This window comes from Siphateles boraxobius, unplaced genomic scaffold, assembly GCF_051911475.1.
Source record: "Siphateles boraxobius isolate OS27281-9 unplaced genomic scaffold, OSU_SipBor_1 26, whole genome shotgun sequence".
Classification (NCBI taxonomy): Eukaryota; Metazoa; Chordata; class Actinopteri; order Cypriniformes; family Leuciscidae; genus Siphateles; species Siphateles boraxobius.
In genome coordinates this window covers 824,409-841,865 of record NW_027508876.1, presented here as the reverse complement: position 1 = coordinate 841,865, position 17,457 = coordinate 824,409, and the positions used below count along the sequence as shown (strand labels likewise).

The following is a 17,457-nucleotide window of genomic DNA, read 5'->3' as shown; positions in this document are numbered from 1 at the left end:
ACAGAAACTCTGCAGATCTTGGCAAGGAGCTGGCCGTTCCAGGATCATGTTGTAGCGAGTGGGACGTTCAATCCACTCCACGAGCTGCAGGACATTTGGGTGGTCTCTTATATGAGGTTAAGGCGTTCATCCTTTGGGTTTTGCTGGCTGCGCCTCTGACATTTTCTCTTCCTGCGAGTTTGATCTGTTGACACAGAAGCAACCGACTCAGTAGGCAGAGGTGCTAAATATCCAGCTAGCTCTTAGCTCAGCGTCTGGGTCAGGTTTGGCAGCGGTTTCAGTGTTTCCCAACCTCCTGACTGGCCATTTGGGGAAAAGCAGCACACCTGGATCTGGAGCAGCCTGATGCTGGAATATGTCATACAACAAACACTTAAACGCTCGAGCTTAGATGTTACGGGAAGAAGGAGACAGGAACCGGCGAACATTTAAACAATTTAATAACAAAATAAAACAAATACAAAATGAAAGCAAAAGACAGTAGCCACTCACGGACGACTGCTGTCACATATAACAAAACAAGCACAAATCCAGGTCTGTCCTCTCTCGATCTCCACTGTCGTCGCTCCTCAGTGAGAGATACGAGCTCATCCTGCTCGCCACACTCGATTAGTGATGTTTTATTGACAAGGTTGGGGAGAAACACGTTCTAATGATCAAACAATCAAGTCATTCCAACCAGCTGTCAGCAATCAGTAATCAACAGGTCCACTCAATCAGCATGAGTAAGGCCTATACATACGGTATATGCGGTCGACTCACCCATATTCCTCCACAGTTTTCAGCATCCCTCCAACATCCCATCTCCCCCGGACAGCACACCAAATACGCATAACCATTTACTCTCTGATCATTTGTAAGAGTGAACTCGTGAATCAATGTCGGCGCTATATTAGCCGATAATCCTCCATCCTGGAGAAGTGTCCTATCCAGTGCAGCTTCATCTTCAACAGCATGGCCTCGACGCTGGTAAACCTTGCTGTAGCGTCAATCTTTTTTGGGAAATTACGTTAGATCCTTGATGCCAGATATAGTAGACTTTATTCTCCAACAAATAAAGCCAAACTGCAGAGTATTGCTTGGTTCATACTTATATACATACATCTTCCAAAGAAAGTAACACACCCTATAATAGTTTTGGGGAAAGGTCTTGTACCATGTGACTTCTGAGAATAGATTTTTCTGCTGCATCAACATTCAAGGTCTTTTTACAGGCTTCCAAAGTCACATACACAGAGAAATAATTCACACAGCTAAATTACTTATTTTCTAAATAATAAAATCTTCTACAACCTCCGCCTGCTCAAAGTATTGGTAATGAACTCATTCCAGTGGATGTTGAGCATGGTGTGGAGACAGCACTGGTGGAAGTGGAGGTGTTGGTAGATGACCCACGATTCTGAGACGAACAGTACAATACACACTGATCTTTGTGCTTTTCTTCAGGTGCTTCTTGTTCCATAATATTTTTTTCAGTCTCACAAATGAGCTGTTAGCCTTTGCCAGTCTATCAGTCTCTTTGTAGACCTTGGTGATGTATGGAGGGTGGCAATGATCCCGAGGTGTGGACTGATGGAGAACTTCTGTCTATTTCCAGCTGACTTCTAATCCAAAGAGCTCAGCTGCATTTTTCTGCTGCCTGTCACTCAGCATCAGGAAAACACAACATGGTGAGAATGTAATGCATAAGTACAGTGTGCATCGTTTGTAATGCAACTACAGTCACAGATCGCCACAAACACTTCCTTCTGAACCAAATCAATGAGCTTATGCTGCTGCATTCAGGCCATGCCGTAATTCACCCTTTTCACATTTCCGGGTTTCTCAGAAGCGGAAGTCGTCAAAGCTGGGTAAACTTCTGAAAAAAAAAAAAAAAAATTCAGCCCTGGCACTGTAGCCACAACAGCTCACATTACACATGCACATTCAAATGTGAGGTAGCTAGGGTGGTTCGGGCGCTCCCCCGAGAAAATTTTGATTTCTCGGACCTACATATGTGCATTTTAAGGTGTTTGAAGGCCAAAAAAAATTGGATAACAATAGCGTTAAAAGCATGTCAGTGGGCAGTAGTATACATTATTTTCAAGCAGATAACAGATTCTTAAAGATGAGAATGAGGATAAATGAAATCATCCCACCATACATATACCTAAACCTACCCATCTCCGCCCCCTAATCCCTAAACCCACCCCTAATCCTGCCCATCTCCACCCCTTGGATCTTGATCCGACTCCTCCCCGTGGATTTCGTGTACTGCATTGAGGTGCTACTGGGCAAATGAACAATTTATATATTAGCAATAAAGATTGGTTTCAGCAACTTGTTTCTTTCTTGAGTTAAGCAATGTTTTTGGCACTAATCAGTTCAATTAAAGTTAAATTGTTCACTCATAAAGACAGTCACTAGTCGCCACCTACTGGCTTAATGATGCAAGTTGTGCAAACACAGACAAGCGGATTGATTCAAACGGTGAAAAGGCTGATACTGGTGAAATATTCGAACACATTCGAGGAGGACCATACAAATAAATATATATATTTATACTTATACATTTTATAAATATATATATATATATATATATATATATATATATTTATTTATACTTATACATTTTATAAATAAATCTATTTATACTTGTGAATTTTGCTTATAGTTTATATAATTAGCCAAGCACATCTGTGTTAAATAGGAATACATTGTAGGAATAATGTTAATCAAGCTGACTAAATCACACGACTGCGCAGCCTTCACACTCACAATAAAAAAATACAATATAATTTATAACAAAGACAACCTCATTATACGAAATAATATTACAGATCTAGACAAATTGGGTTGCTATAGTTAAAAGAATGCCATGAACGATAATTTAGGCTAGATGTATTTTTTCAAATTTTTGGTCACAAAATGTATATTTTTTAATGACCCAAGTCAGTTTTGATGACTTTCCAATATTGATAAAATGTTAAAATAATAATAATGAAAAATTAGTAGGGCTACGCCAAAATGTGTAACATTTATGTAGCCTACAAAGGAATACAAAAGCCCCGACATAGAGTTTTGACGCAGCTTTAATCTCCCTTTTGGTTATTTCAATACTTAATTGACGACAGAACACAACGTTACATAGGCCTACTCGTAGTTTCTTTTGCGTGATACAGGGCGCGCCGCATTTGCGCGTGATATTGAAGAGTTGCGCACCGCGAACACACGGCTGACACGACAGGAAAGTTTGTTTTTCTGAGTTTTACTTAAATAAAGCCTGACAACATCTCATCTGACAGAGGACTGTGCGGCGGTGCTGACTGCCTTATTTATTTATTTATTTATTTTAAATTGCTGTGAGATTGTTTGCTGTTGCGCGCAAATCCTGGAGATATTCTACGAAAGGCTGAACAGTGAAAACACTCACGTGGTGCGTCTGTGTGAGACAGATTTCAACAATCACCAGTCAGAGACAGCAGCAAAGCCAAAGCACAATGAAATAAGGCAACTTATGATTTCGGGGGTTTACATAACGTTAGGCTATATTGTCCGGTTTCATATCAGTCAACTTTTCAAAATACATTCGGGGCTACACTCAAAACATTCGGGGCTGAAGCCCCGGTAAAATCGGCTGACGACGCCCCTGTCCATTACCGTAATGAAATGGCAGCCCGTGACGTTTAACTCTTTGCAGTTCACATCCTCGGACGCAGACGCTATAGCTTTACATTGGTTTTACAACTTGTACCCAAACTATGTAAATGAATGTGAAGTACAAAGAGTGCTGTTGTTCCAAACAGGAGTAAGTGGGCTGGGTTGTATTACTAGAAAACAACATCTGTTTAAATTTAGTACATGCATTTTATTTTGTTAATTGAAATACTAACAATTAGGTGAACAGTGTAATCTTCAGATCATATAATGTCTGTCATTTTTTTTTTACCCTCAATGTTTTTGTTCATGCTGTAACATGATAGTGATTTCATCCCTGCATGTAATTTGTAAGGGGTTACACTGACAGTTCTACACCTGTCCTGACTGGACTGCATAAAAGAAAGGTTATTTTAATGTGTTTCTTTAAAACATTTGAATAAATAAAATGTTTGTTTGAATAAACATTCCTAGCACATTAATCAGGCTGTGGTCTCTCATCAGATCAAATATTTCAGATCCACATTTCTTCAGCACTAGTCTCATATGCTTTGCTCTGCTCCGTGAATTTCATGTCGAAAATTCACCAGTAGTGAATAGTAATAGTAATTATAGAGTAAGAATAGTAATTTTTGAAATTTAATTTATGAAATCCACCAATAAATGTAGTTATTTTATAATTATTTTGTTTTTCAGGACTACAATCCTGAAATGCAAACACAATACTGTGCAGAAAGCCTTTACTCATCTTCAACAGAGCACAAATGGCCAGCAGGTATTTTTAAACGTATCAAATTTCATAACGGTATTATAAGTCAGACTGACTCGTATCAAATTCATGGAGAACTGCATGGTTCATCCCAGCTGTGGTTTACAGACTTGCAATTCATTATACACTCACAACCTAGAACAAAACAGCCTTTATAGCGTAGTGTGAGGAAAAGACCTGAAATAGGTCACTAGTGCTCATTCATTACTACATTAATTATATGAACTTGTTTGTTTTAATTTGAGCAGTGGCCCCTGGAGTCAAGTACTGCACACTTGACCATTACATCAGTCCAGCAACACAAACTCCTCCTGTGTCCCACGTTCTTCAGATTATACTCTCTTCCGGCTACAGCTCAGTGCATGTGTTTCTGGGAGGTATGGAGTACGCTAAAACATTAGTTCCTACATCTGTAATGAGGTAAGACACTATTTGGGCTTTAAAAATTATAATGTTTAGGCTTTAATGTTGGAGAGAAACAGGATTTTTGGTCAAAAATGAAAGTTTTGTTTTATTTTAAATCTAATAGTAACACTTTAAGGTTCAATTTGCTAACATTAGTTAATACATTAGTTACAACATATATTTACAGCATGGCCATAGCTATTAACTTCGACATGGTGTTTTTAAAATGTAAATTTGTATACATTAACAATGTTTTAAAAACAAATGAACAGAATAACTATATTTCTAAATTAACATTAAGCTAAATTAATAAATGCTGTTAAATATTTATTATTCATTGTTAGTAACAATGTAACAAATTGGCGCTTGGTGTAAAATATTATATTTTTAATAGTATCAACTAACTAGCTGAATAATGTCACTATTGTCTTTTTTAGAGCTGCTTTACAGCAGAATTAGTTTGTTTGCATAAAATATCATTACTTTCCTGTTTATCTCTAAAGCTGCTTTGAAACAAACTGTATTGTAGCAATTCTTAAATGCACAAATCAAATAATTAAACGCCTATCAAATGTGACCACATTTTATATTAAGAGCTGTTTTATTTCACAATAGTTTAAGTGATCTGTACTACTATTATCTGCTGTGTTTTATCAAGCATTGCATTATTGGCACAATATCAGACAGTAAACATTTAATTTCCTGTTTATATAACCATAACTCACTCTTGACAAACCAAACTGTTTGGTCAATGGCAAATTGCCTAGGTCACTGATGTCCGTTAAATCCTCACAGAAAGCTGTTATTTCTGGAATTCAGGCAAGCTGTAGCCAGTCTGAGTCCAGAAACTATAGACTGTCCTGACGTTATAACAATGATTTCTATACCCCAAACTCTGTCATATTCAAAGTGTCAGATGTAACTGCACTAACCCTCACCAGGTCTGTGTCGTCGATGACGTCTCTTGCCCAGCGGATGCTGCCTCCTCCTCAGGCCCGTCCGTACAGGGTGTGCTCGCAGAGCCGGCGCAGGAGGACAGGCTTCACGAGCACGTCTCTAGCAGACCTCAGCGAGCAGGTCAGATTATACCAGCATTCAAGAGACCACTCTTCTGCTCCACAAGGCCACATCTTCATTTAATACACTAATATTGTGAAATATTATATTTGAAATAACTGTTTAAAAAAATTCTCTCAAAATTGTGACTTTTTTGCTTGCAATTCTGAGCTGGGGAAGGTAAGTGATTTATTATCTTACAATTCAGACTTTTTTAAGTAAGAAACTCGGAATTGCAAGAAAAAAGGTCAAAATTGTGAGATGAAAAAGTCGGTTTGGGGTGGGCTGGGACTCGCATAAACTATTATAAATAATTATTATTCATAATAATTATTTTATTATTATAAAATAATAATAAAAGTCATGGAAATTTCTGAAGTGAATACAAATTTTTCTAAATTTTGATTGTAGCATAAGACCTGCTCACCAGCAAGCCTGCATATATATAAGTCAAGTCAAGTCATCCTCATTTATAAAGCGCTTTTAACAATGTAGATTGTTTCAAAGCAGCTTTACAGAGATAAACATATCATTTAAGGTAACAGAGATTGGTTTGGTTTTATAGTGGCTCTTGAAAAATGTTTTTTCCAGCTAAAGTTAGTTTTGATTGATTCACTTCCGTCTAAATGATCATTTGTTATTAGATTAGGGGCCGCTAAGACGACACCGTTCTCTCTAAACAGACTTTAAACGTGAACCTGTGATAGACGCTGATGGCGTTCACATGCGCATTAAGAATTGATTCTATAGTTATGTGCGTTTGAATATATGTGCGCAGGTTTGTAATTCCTTACAAACCATGCCTAAACAAACTACTTGTCTTGTCTATAAATTTTGATGCAGCATTTTATTTTATCTTATCACTTTGGGTAGGTACGCGAACCAAAAAAATCCACAACGCTTTATCTGTAGAGTGGTATAGGGATCCTTCATAGGGAGAGGCTATTTGGCACTTCAGCACTGCATTGTCATCGGGTCCAGGCGAAAGTCCTTCGTTAGATCTGGACACGGCCTGGATCCGGCAGGCTGCGGGAAAACCTCGGGATAAACAAAGACACTGAAATATAAATATATATATATATATATATAAATATATAGCCTACTAACATTTGCACCATTCGTGAACTCATGATCTCTCTCTCTCTCTCTCTCTCTCTCTCTCTCTCTCTCTCTCTCTCTCTCTCTCTCTCTCTCTCTCTCTCTCTCTCTCTCTCTGCAGGTGGCCAGCTCTTTCTTGATGACGTGTCAGTTGCTCACACTGGTGCTGGAGGATGATGGGACAGTGGTGGACTCCGAGGCTTTTTTCCAGTCTCTGCCTACTAATACTCTATTCATGGTCCTGGAGAAAGGGGACGTTTGGACCCCTAGCAAACTGGTACAGCACTTACAGCACATATATTTATGTTTATCGGAACCGTGAACATGCAAATGTGTTGTTAAATTATTCAAATAATAACTTAAAAACTCAGGGGTTAAGTAAATAACAAGTACAAATTATATTTAAAGTTTGAAGTGAAGGGATTCAGAGTTTGGGAATCCCTGTTTTACATTAATAAACAGTAACATTATGATCCCAAAAGTGATGTGTTAAACATAACATTTGATTTTATTTCTATTTAACTTTCTAATTATTTATTATTTTGTTATGAAGTTATTAATTATGCCACGTTTCACGAAAAAGCTATAATTTCGATTAATTAAAATTCTTCTGTATACAGCATATCTGTAATACTGTGTGTGAATTTCAAAATATAGTGTCATCAAAATGCAATCCCTGAAAAAATCCTGAAAAATGTTTATACTTTTTTAGAGAGAATTTTAGCAAACCACATCTGACAGTTCTTACAGTAAATATAACAGGATATATATATATATATATATATATATATATATATATATATATATATATATAATTTTTTTTTTTTTACTGCATGCTTTACAAGACATTTTCCCGTTTTGTGTTTCATAAGCTGTACTTTTGCAAACAATGAAGACAGATTTGAAACTATGTCTAATCAGGATTGCGTTCCCTAGAGCCGGATAAACCAGATCCCAAGTGTTGCTTTATTTGCAGCTGTTTGTTTATCAGTTTTATTTTTTCTTAACAAGAAGATTTGAAACTATCTTCAACTTTTGTTATTTAAAGCGTATTCATTTCATTATTGCAAGAGTTATTTTAGTTGACCCATCTTTGTGTTTTGTTCCACTAGGGCGCAGGCTTGTATTTACCCAAAACTCTGATGACGTAACTGCTTTCAGTCAGTGATTTTGTCTCACAAAATATTTGTTTTGCCCTCAATCCATATTTCCCAGCCTCTGCCAAGTTTCCGACAGACGAGAAGAAGTGGAATTGCCAAATTGAGCTTTGACCTGTACAAGCTGAACCCAAAGGATTTTCTGGGCTGCCTCACTGTTAAAGCCACACTCTATGAAATATACTCACTCTCATACGACATCAAGTGTACCAGAGCCAAGTACTTTCTGATGTAAGACACACACACACACACACACACACACACACACACACACACACACACACACACACACACACACACACACACACACACACACACACACACACACACACACACACACACACACATATGAATTTCCTAATGCCAGGATTTAAATCTGCAATCTTAAAGTCAGCATGAAGCAGAAGTTGTGATAGTCTGTTCTTCCCTATTGTGACGTATAAACGAATGAAACTGCTTCTGGAACAAGAATCGTTATAAGGCGGAGCTTGATTGGATGGATGTGGTTTGCTATTGGCTGATCTCATGTGAGTGACAGGTTGCCCCGCCCTCGTCATCAGAGAAGAGAAGAGATGCTGCAAGTTATTTTGATTAAAGATTACGAGGCATGTGAGATTAGAAAAATAATGTGCAAAGACAAATAATTTATAATAAATACTGCAATATTCAATTTAAAAATAAGAATTGTCAATTTTGATTTGATGCAGGTGACTTGAATTATAAATAATTTTCTTGACACATACAGTTGGATCCAAAAGTGGGACACTAGGCTACTCGTGAACATGATTCTATAATTTTATCATCTAATTTAATACAGAACTTTTACCATTGAAAATGTACTTCTAAGAACAATCTGATTACCATGGGGCAAAATTCTACCTTGTTGTTACTGTATGAAGTCTAGTACAAAAAAGTCTGTCTTAAAGTGACCATTTATATTAATATTACTCCCTTTTTCCTTCCTCAGGTTTTTACTGCGATGTTTCATGTACGTGGCCAAACTGACGGGTCAGGTTCTGCTGTGCGGATCCTCGTATGTGTTGCGGTATATTGGGGAAGAGGAATGCTGTAGCTAAACGTCACATCAGATAGTGGGGGGGGGGGGAATAATAGTGCACTTATGTTTAGTTTGTGCTTGCATGCTTAGACAAACATCAGTATTTAATATGGTTGGTATATTATGCTTTTACATGCAGGAAAAACTGCTTATTTCGAGGGTGATAACATTAAATGTGTGTGAATCTGTACTGTGAATAAAAAAAAAAGTGTACTAAATGACAGCTTATTATCGTCACATTTTATCAAGCTTGTGCTGAAAAATGATCTCCAGTTTGACTTGTTTTGTGACTGCATTTTAAAAAGACTTTATCTGATTTACTTATCCATCAAAATGAAACTCCAAAAAGGTCCCAAAGATCCAAGATTTGTGTTTCTGGGTGACCAGATTATGTTGGTTTTGTCAGGAATACACACTTATTGTGTCACATATGCCTCAAATGTATTTTTTGAGGACATGTATCTGGTATCTAAAAAGACAATATAATGGAAAACAAAGCAGATTAACATCATGATTAAGGTAGATTTGTGCTAAATATCAAGCTGATGTCGAGACTGCTCGGAAAAGACAAGTAGGCTTCATGTATAAATGTCTAGACTTTCTTTTCAAATACAGGTTACTCTGAACATACTGATATATAATTGTTTTGTAGCCTGATATATTATTTTGCAACGTATGGCAGAATTTGTGACTAGGAGAGAAATGACAGCACACTTGTGTGATTGTGCAGCTGATGTGTCATTCAAACTCCGACCAATCGTGTGAAAGCTGCAGCTCGTGTGTCTCAGTGAACTCACAGTCACCCTGCAGTCGAGCAGAGCTCAGATTTTGAGGAGCATCTTCATACAACTACAATTATGAGGGAAATCGTTCACATTCAAGCCGGACAGTGCGGCAATCAGATTGGAACAAAGGTTAGTTACATATATTGTATTTGCCTACTACACTGTGTCGTTTCTAAACTATATTTTGCACTTTCAAAAACAATTTACTGATTAATACAGACATATGCAGAATGAAACTTAGTTTTTTTTGTTGTTTTTTTGGGAGAAACTATTTTAGGGAAACTTTAAAAAAGTACCTGAAGCTGAGGATTCAGTCATGGCAGTTCCCAAAAAAAGTTTTACAGCGCAACACCGCTATTTATTACAGACATATTGAATGCAAAACAGCTGCAGTGCAGAAAGTGTAGTTCGATTCTTAAACAAATGACTCGTATGATCCGATTCTTTTCAATGAATCATAACGTACTGCACGACCAGTGTGATTCGATTCCTGAACGTTAATTTTCAGTGATTAAAATAGGATTCCCGACTCTTATAGGGATAGTTCACCCAAAAAATGAAAATGTATATGCCCCATTAACTTCTATAGTATTTTTTTTTCTACTATGGAAGTCAATGGGTGCCGTCATTTGTTACCAAAATACTTTAAAATATCTTCTTTTGTATCCAACAGAAGAAATAAACTTATACAGGTTTGGAACAACCTGAGGATGAGTAAATGATTAGGCTACAACAGTTTCATTTTTGGGGGGTGAACTATCCTTTTAAGATCCGGTTCTTTTTCGTGCATTTCTTTATCTAGGTATTTCTTACCCTAGTCTAGTGTACTACAAACTTTACCAAACTAAACCGTTTGAAACCGTTAAAATGAATCGCATCTGGAATCTACAGTACAACTCTCTCTCTACAGCTGATTACAGTTTGTCAATGTGTGGTTTGATCATATTTAGTGTAGGCCTATTTAAATGTGTTTAATGCTTGAGTCATGGTGGGCAACAACCCGTTATATTTAAGTGCACATCAGTTGCACTGGGTGTGGCAACATGTATCCTACTGTGCACGAGTATGCAAAGAATCTCAACACTCAAAGAATCTCATGCTTTGAAATCTATCTGAACTAACGCAAAACAACTGTGTCACATCTAGTTCTGGGAAGTCATCAGCGACGAGCATGGCATTGACCCAGCCGGCAACTATGTGGGTGATTCAGGGCTGCAGCTTGACAGAATTAATGTGTACTACAACGAGGCGTCCTGTAAGTATGTGCATCAGTGTGCAAGTATGAATCAGTGCTCTTGTTTTGCTCCCCCTCAAAAACTCACAATGACCTTAAACTTTGAACAGTGTAGTCAGCTCAGAGGAATTTCCTGCTCTGACTGCACTAGCATAATGTTTTATTAAAGGATTTACATAAATTAATAATAAACAAATATGAATTAATTTATAAAATGTGCAATGTTTTATCATTTAATTCATTTATCATTTGTTTTAGTGATAAAGTTTGACAGCATATATTTTACAGCAAACAAGATTTATAGCCGTGTGTGTGTGTGTGTGTGTGTGTGTGTGTGTGTGTGTGTGTGTGTGTGTGTGTGTGTGTGTGTGTGTTTAGCTCACAAGTATGTTCCCAGATCTGTGCTGGTGGACCTGGAGCCTGGAACTATGGACAGTGTTCGTTCTGGGTCATTTGGACAGCTTTTTCGACCAGACAACTTCATCTTTGGTACTGTGTCAACATGCCAAACTCTCTCTTTTTTTTTTTTTTTTGTAGGTCTGTTAACTTCAAGCCAAAGAATGTAGGCTATAAACAACACATAATTGTAAAATTTGTTTTTATGGGTTTTTAGAACATGTGCTCTTATTTATTTATCTTATTTATTTAACTTTGAATGTTGACAAACGGTTTCTATGTTTTTCACAATCTGTCATAAGTTCTCATTATGTAAAACTGAACCAAAAATCATTATTGAGGGACAGGAAATTTTAAGGGTTCACCAAATTAAATATTTAGGAGTCATTCTTGACCCAAATTTAAATTTTAAAAAACATATTAAAAAGATTACAAACACGCTAAAACTTAATATAGCACATTTTAGATATATTAGGAACTCTTTGACCACAGAGGCATCCAATTTATATCTAAATGCGATGATAATTCCGCACTTTCGATATTGCATAACGAGTTGGTCACAGGCATGTAAAACAGCACTAAGGCTTCTGGAATCATTGTATAAAAGCTCTCTTAAGGTTCATGACAAGAAATCTCGATTATTTCACCATTGTCATATTCTTAAAAAAAATAGTAGATTAGGTTTCGAAAACATAATTATATATTCAAACATCTGTCTTTTGTTTTAAGATAATAAATGGTATCGCAGCCCCTCCGGTAAAAAAGTTTATTTCATTCAGCTCAGAAATTACAACAAGAGTCACTGGGTCGACTGTTCGGGGCGAGTGTAGGATTCCTCAGTGTAAAACAGCCCTTGGCAGCTCAGCTTTCTCATGTGTGGACATCAGAAAATGGAATAAGTTGCCAACAGAATTGACCACATGTGTAAATTTTAATTTTTTTTCACATCGGGCCAAGAAGTGGCTACTTTCAAAACAAACATGTTTACATAATGTATTATAATTGATGTGCATGTGAGAGTCTATAATGTATTTTTAATATGTGTATTTATTGACATCAGCCTGCCCAGGGACTACAGGTGAAAATTAGCACAAGTGCTAAACCTGGTAAAATGCATCTCTCCTCTCTAAGGTTAATGTATATTTTGCATTGTCCCTGTCCAGAAAAAACAACCACAAAAAATTTCCTTCAAACAAAATTTGTTACAATATTGCACTCTTAAAAATAAAGTTTCTTTATTGGCATCAATGGTTCCATGAAGAACCTTTAACATCCAGGGAAACTTTCCATTTCACAAAAGGTTATTTAAAGCTCCCATGAAATCAAAATAAAAACATTTCGGCTTTAAGTATGAATATACTTAAAAACTCTGCCAATATGGATCAGTCATTATAATGACATCATTCTGTACTTCAGCTTCTCATCAGATTTCCTGTCCAATCAATTGCTCTCTAGAATCTGAAGCCCCGCCCCCTACATTATAAATAGACGCCAAAGCTGTGGCTGAAATCAGTCACTTGTTCACACATTTACTATTTTCTACATGGTGAATGGCACATAGTGCACTATATAGGGGATAGGCAACAATTCAGACAGTGTAAATATATTTACCATTGGGGCCAATGAGGTCTGTTTCACGTTAGTGTCATGCGAACCGCCGCTGCCCCGGTCCAGAGATACGATACACAGAGCGGATCACGTGATCGAGTCGCCAGAGACCAGACAACATATCGGACATATTTGAATTCTGAGCTCAACGTCTCTGGTCGAGCTGTGATATAAATTATAACGATATCAAAAGGGGAGGATCTGATCGATATGTCCCGCCCTGTCTCCCTGTTTCAGTGGAAATTACGTCAAAACAGAATAATGCTGTGCGTTTCAAGGCACTTCATTGTGCCTTTAAAGTGGAAAAATATTATTTTGTGAATTTCTGTGACATACACTACTAGTGAAATATTTGGATACATTTACACATTCTTTGTTGTTACATGTTTCCAAATTTTTTAATAATAGTTAAACATTTTAACTACAAAATAACTCAAATTGAAGTGTTGGGAATTATGTAGTATAGTGACACATTTATGTTCCTTTCCTATAAAACTTTATATAACTTTTGCATTTGCAGAAACAATTTACTGATTTGTACAGACTACAGACAGACCTTATATGTATTGTTGGGAAATGAAACTGTGGGTAACTTTAAAATTGCACTTGAACGTATGATTTTCAGTTATGACCGTGAAAATCCAAACAAATCTAATGTTATATTTCTGTTTCTTCATAACAAAATGTTTCTTTTTGTTATGAAATTCATACATAGATCACGAGGAACTATACATTTAATGTCTATATATATGGCAGGTGGTGTATATAAAAGAGGAACAATATACTGTTCTCTCATCAATATCACTTCTCAAGACAAGTGTGGACATTTTATTTTGACATGAGGAAATAAATGACGTTCACTAATAAAAATACATCAATGCAGCTGGAATGCATCCCAAGAATGAACATAAACGTCACATAGGCTATGATGAATGCTCCACAATGGCCACACGGTTTGCTGTAGCAAGCGGCTGAGAATGTTGAATTTCATTTTCATTGCAAACCAATTGGTTCCACTTTATTTCGATAGTCCACTTTAGACATTCTACTAACTATAAGTAACTTTGCAACTTCATGTCACCTAACTCTCATTAGAGTATTAGTAAACTGTTAGGTTATGGTTAGGTGTTATGGTTCGGGTTAGTAGAATAAGTTGACATGTAGTTGCCAAGTTACTTATAGTCAGTAGAATATCTTTTGGTGGACCATCAAAATAAAGTGTTATCAGATATTAAGCAGACAGTCTACTAATACTCTAATGATAGTTAGTTGACATGTAGTTGGAAAGTTACTTGCAGTTAGTAGAAAGTCTAAAGTGGACTGTCAAAATAAAGTGTTACCAACCAAGCTTCCCTTATTGTATTGCTTTTGCAGGACAGACAGGTGCCGGAAACAACTGGGCCAAGGGCCACTACACGGAAGGAGCAGAGCTTGTGGACTCAGTCCTGGATGTGGTCAGAAAGGAGTGTGAGCATTGCGACTGCCTGCAAGGCTTCCAGCTCACACACTCCCTCGGTGGAGGAACCGGATCTGGAATGGGGACACTTCTGATCAGTAAGATCCGGGAGGAGTATCCCGACCGCATCATGAACACCTTCAGCGTCATGCCTTCACCCAAAGTGTCCGATACGGTGGTGGAGCCGTACAACGCCACGCTCTCGGTGCATCAGCTGGTGGAAAACACAGACGAAACGTACTGTATCGACAACGAGGCGCTGTACGATATCTGCTTCCGCACGCTCAAACTCACCACACCCACGTACGGGGATCTCAATCACTTAGTGTCTGCCACTATGAGTGGAGTCACCACTTCGCTACGCTTCCCTGGCCAACTGAACGCAGACCTGCGCAAGCTAGCGGTCAACATGGTGCCGTTCCCTCGCCTTCACTTCTTCATGCCCGGATTCGCGCCATTGACCGCGCGAGGAAGTCAGCAGTACCGCGCGCTCACGGTGCCTGAACTCACACAGCAGATGTTCGACGCAAAGAACATGATGGCCGCCTGCGACCCGCGGCACGGGCGATACCTCACGGTGGCTACCGTTTTCCGTGGGCCAATGTCCATGAAGGAAGTCGACGAGCAGATGTTGGCCATTCAGAACAAGAACAGCAGTTATTTCGTAGAGTGGATCCCCAACAACGTTAAAGTCGCGGTGTGCGACATTCCACCCAGAGGACTTAAGATGGCCTCCACTTTTATCGGCAACAGCACGGCCATCCAGGAGCTCTTCAAGCGCATTTCCGAGCAGTTTTCAGCCATGTTTAAACGCAAGGCCTTCCTGCATTGGTTCACCGGAGAGGGAATGGATGAGATGGAGTTCACCGAGGCCGAGAGCAATATGAACGACCTTGTGTCGGAGTATCAGCAGTACCAGGAGGCCACAGCCAATGATGGCGAGGAAGCATTTGAGGATGACGAGGAAGAAGTGAACGAGTGAACAGCAGACACTTTTTTTTGTGCTTTGAGTGTTTTTAAGCTGTGATTTTTACGTTTTGTATGTGGATGACTGAAGTCAAAGCGTGTTTGCAAATAAATGCATTTTGAGGACCATATACTGTCTCAGAGAATAATTTTGTTTTTTATAATTTACTACACTTGGACTGGAATCATTTATTAATAGTGCTTACTAAGTATTAAATGGTTTCAATCAAATTACAAATTAAATGGTTTAATCAAATTAAAATCCAGTTAATAATTTAAAATTATTGGACTCCCTATTAGGGCTCTTTCTATTATAAGTGAACAGCAAACGCTGAGGTTGGCTGGAAGGATTTTGCGAGACACTTCACATGTAATGTTCTCTGTTTTTGAGTGGCTTCTTTCACGGCGACGGCTTCGTTGTCCATGCTGTAGGACACAAAGGAGGAAGGCAACCTTTGTTCCCAAATTGGTGCAGCTTTTAAATTCTCAACCATCTCTAGCCCCCTTGTTTACCATGCCTTGATTTTAATTATTATTTTAATATTAGGTATCCATTAATATGTATTCCGTGGACATTGTGTTATTTATTTAATGTAGAATGTTTTTATGTATAATGTTTACGTGACTCTGTGGCCTCATTAATTGCCCCTTGGGGACAAATAAAGTGTTTTGAAATTGAAAAAAATTAAAATAAAATTTCCCTTGTGAAAAAAGTGCGCTTGTATTGAATGTGCACTTTTAGAGTTCTTCAAGTCCTAAAAGTATATTTTAAAAAAACTGTACTTGCAGATAATATAATATACAGTAAATGAAATAAAAGACCACTTAAGCACATTTAAAGCTGCAGTAGGGAGTTTTGAGAAAATGTTGACTTAGCCTGAAAATTTGAACAAGCACAACTTACAGGTCCGACCCCCTTTCTCTCTGCAGCGCTACAGCCCTCCCTCCACAGCTCCTCCCCCACAGCTCCTCCCTCCACAGCTCCTCCCCCACAGCTCCTCCCTCCACAGCTCCTCCCTCCACAGCTCCCCCCCCCAGAGCTCCTCCCTCCACAGCTCCCCCCCCAGAGCTCCTCCCCCACAGCTCCTCCCCCACAGCTCCTCCCTCCACAGCTCCTCCCTCCACAGCTCCTCCCTCCACAGCTCCTCCCCCACAGCTCCTCCCCCACAGCTCCTCCCTCCACAGCTCCTCCCTCCACAGCTCCTCCCCCACAGCTCCTCCCTCCACAGCTCCTCCCCCACAGCTCCTCCCCCACAGCTCCTCCCTCCACAGCTCCTCCCCCACAGCTCCTCCCCCACAGCTCCTCCCCCACAGCTCCTCCCCCACAGCGGAGCCTGCCGTGAACGCGCAGGCTAGTAAACAGGACCACCGATGACGGCGGATTATAAACAGTTATGGAACATTCACTAATAGGGACGAAACATCAACAATATGCTTTACATTGACTATGGCCTGCCCATACTTTGACTACAAACTTGGTCCTCAAATCATTATGTATTTTGCAATACATGTAACTTTATAACGTTGCACTCTTTCTATAAGTTATAAATAGCTAGTAATATAACGTTAATATAATGGTAACTAACGTTACAGTATGTAAGTAATTATTCTAGTGATATGTAATGCTAGATAACGTTTGCTAGTACATTATTTCAGCAACATGACAAGCCAGTGAATTAGCAGGTTTCAATTGTTGCTTACCACAGTGCGTGACATTTTATCTACATGTTATGCTGCTAGAGTTTTGACACCGAGTCAATGGGCTCTGTCTAATTCTTTCTTTTTCGCTTGTTTATCGTCATCGGTCTTTTTCCTTTTACCTCTTTGTTTTATG

The 17,457-nt window shown here is 38.5% G+C and overlaps 3 protein-coding genes across 5 annotated transcripts in view; 2 read left to right on the top strand and 1 right to left on the bottom strand.

Moving 5' to 3' along the window:
• LOC143751565 (uncharacterized) overlaps positions 1-17,457 on the bottom strand; it is a 166,543-nt gene that overhangs the window by 116,145 nt on the left and 32,941 nt on the right. The window lies entirely within an intron of this gene.
• On the top strand, positions 4,770-9,219 carry cidea (cell death inducing DFFA like effector a). The gene is made up of 5 exons (XM_077245421.1): positions 4,770-4,825; positions 5,752-5,887; positions 7,086-7,241; positions 8,180-8,352; positions 9,089-9,219. The coding sequence occupies exons 1-5, from the start codon at positions 4,785-4,787 to the stop codon at positions 9,195-9,197; spliced, it is 615 nt and encodes a 204-aa protein (XP_077101536.1). The 5' UTR covers positions 4,770-4,784; the 3' UTR covers positions 9,198-9,219.
• On the top strand, positions 9,839-15,754 carry tubb6 (tubulin, beta 6 class V). 3 transcript variants are annotated; one of them, XM_077244127.1, is made up of 4 exons: positions 9,839-10,092; positions 11,110-11,218; positions 11,576-11,686; positions 14,576-15,754. In XM_077244127.1, the coding sequence occupies exons 1-4, from the start codon at positions 10,036-10,038 to the stop codon at positions 15,637-15,639; spliced, it is 1,341 nt and encodes a 446-aa protein (XP_077100242.1). In that variant the 5' UTR covers positions 9,839-10,035; the 3' UTR covers positions 15,640-15,754. The 3 variants fall into 3 exon arrangements, with proteins under 3 accessions (XP_077100242.1, XP_077100244.1, XP_077100243.1); XM_077244129.1 differs by lacking the exon at positions 9,839-10,092 and having other exon boundaries at positions 11,131-11,218; positions 11,595-11,686; XM_077244128.1 differs by lacking the exons at positions 9,839-10,092; positions 11,110-11,218 and adding an exon at positions 11,278-11,533.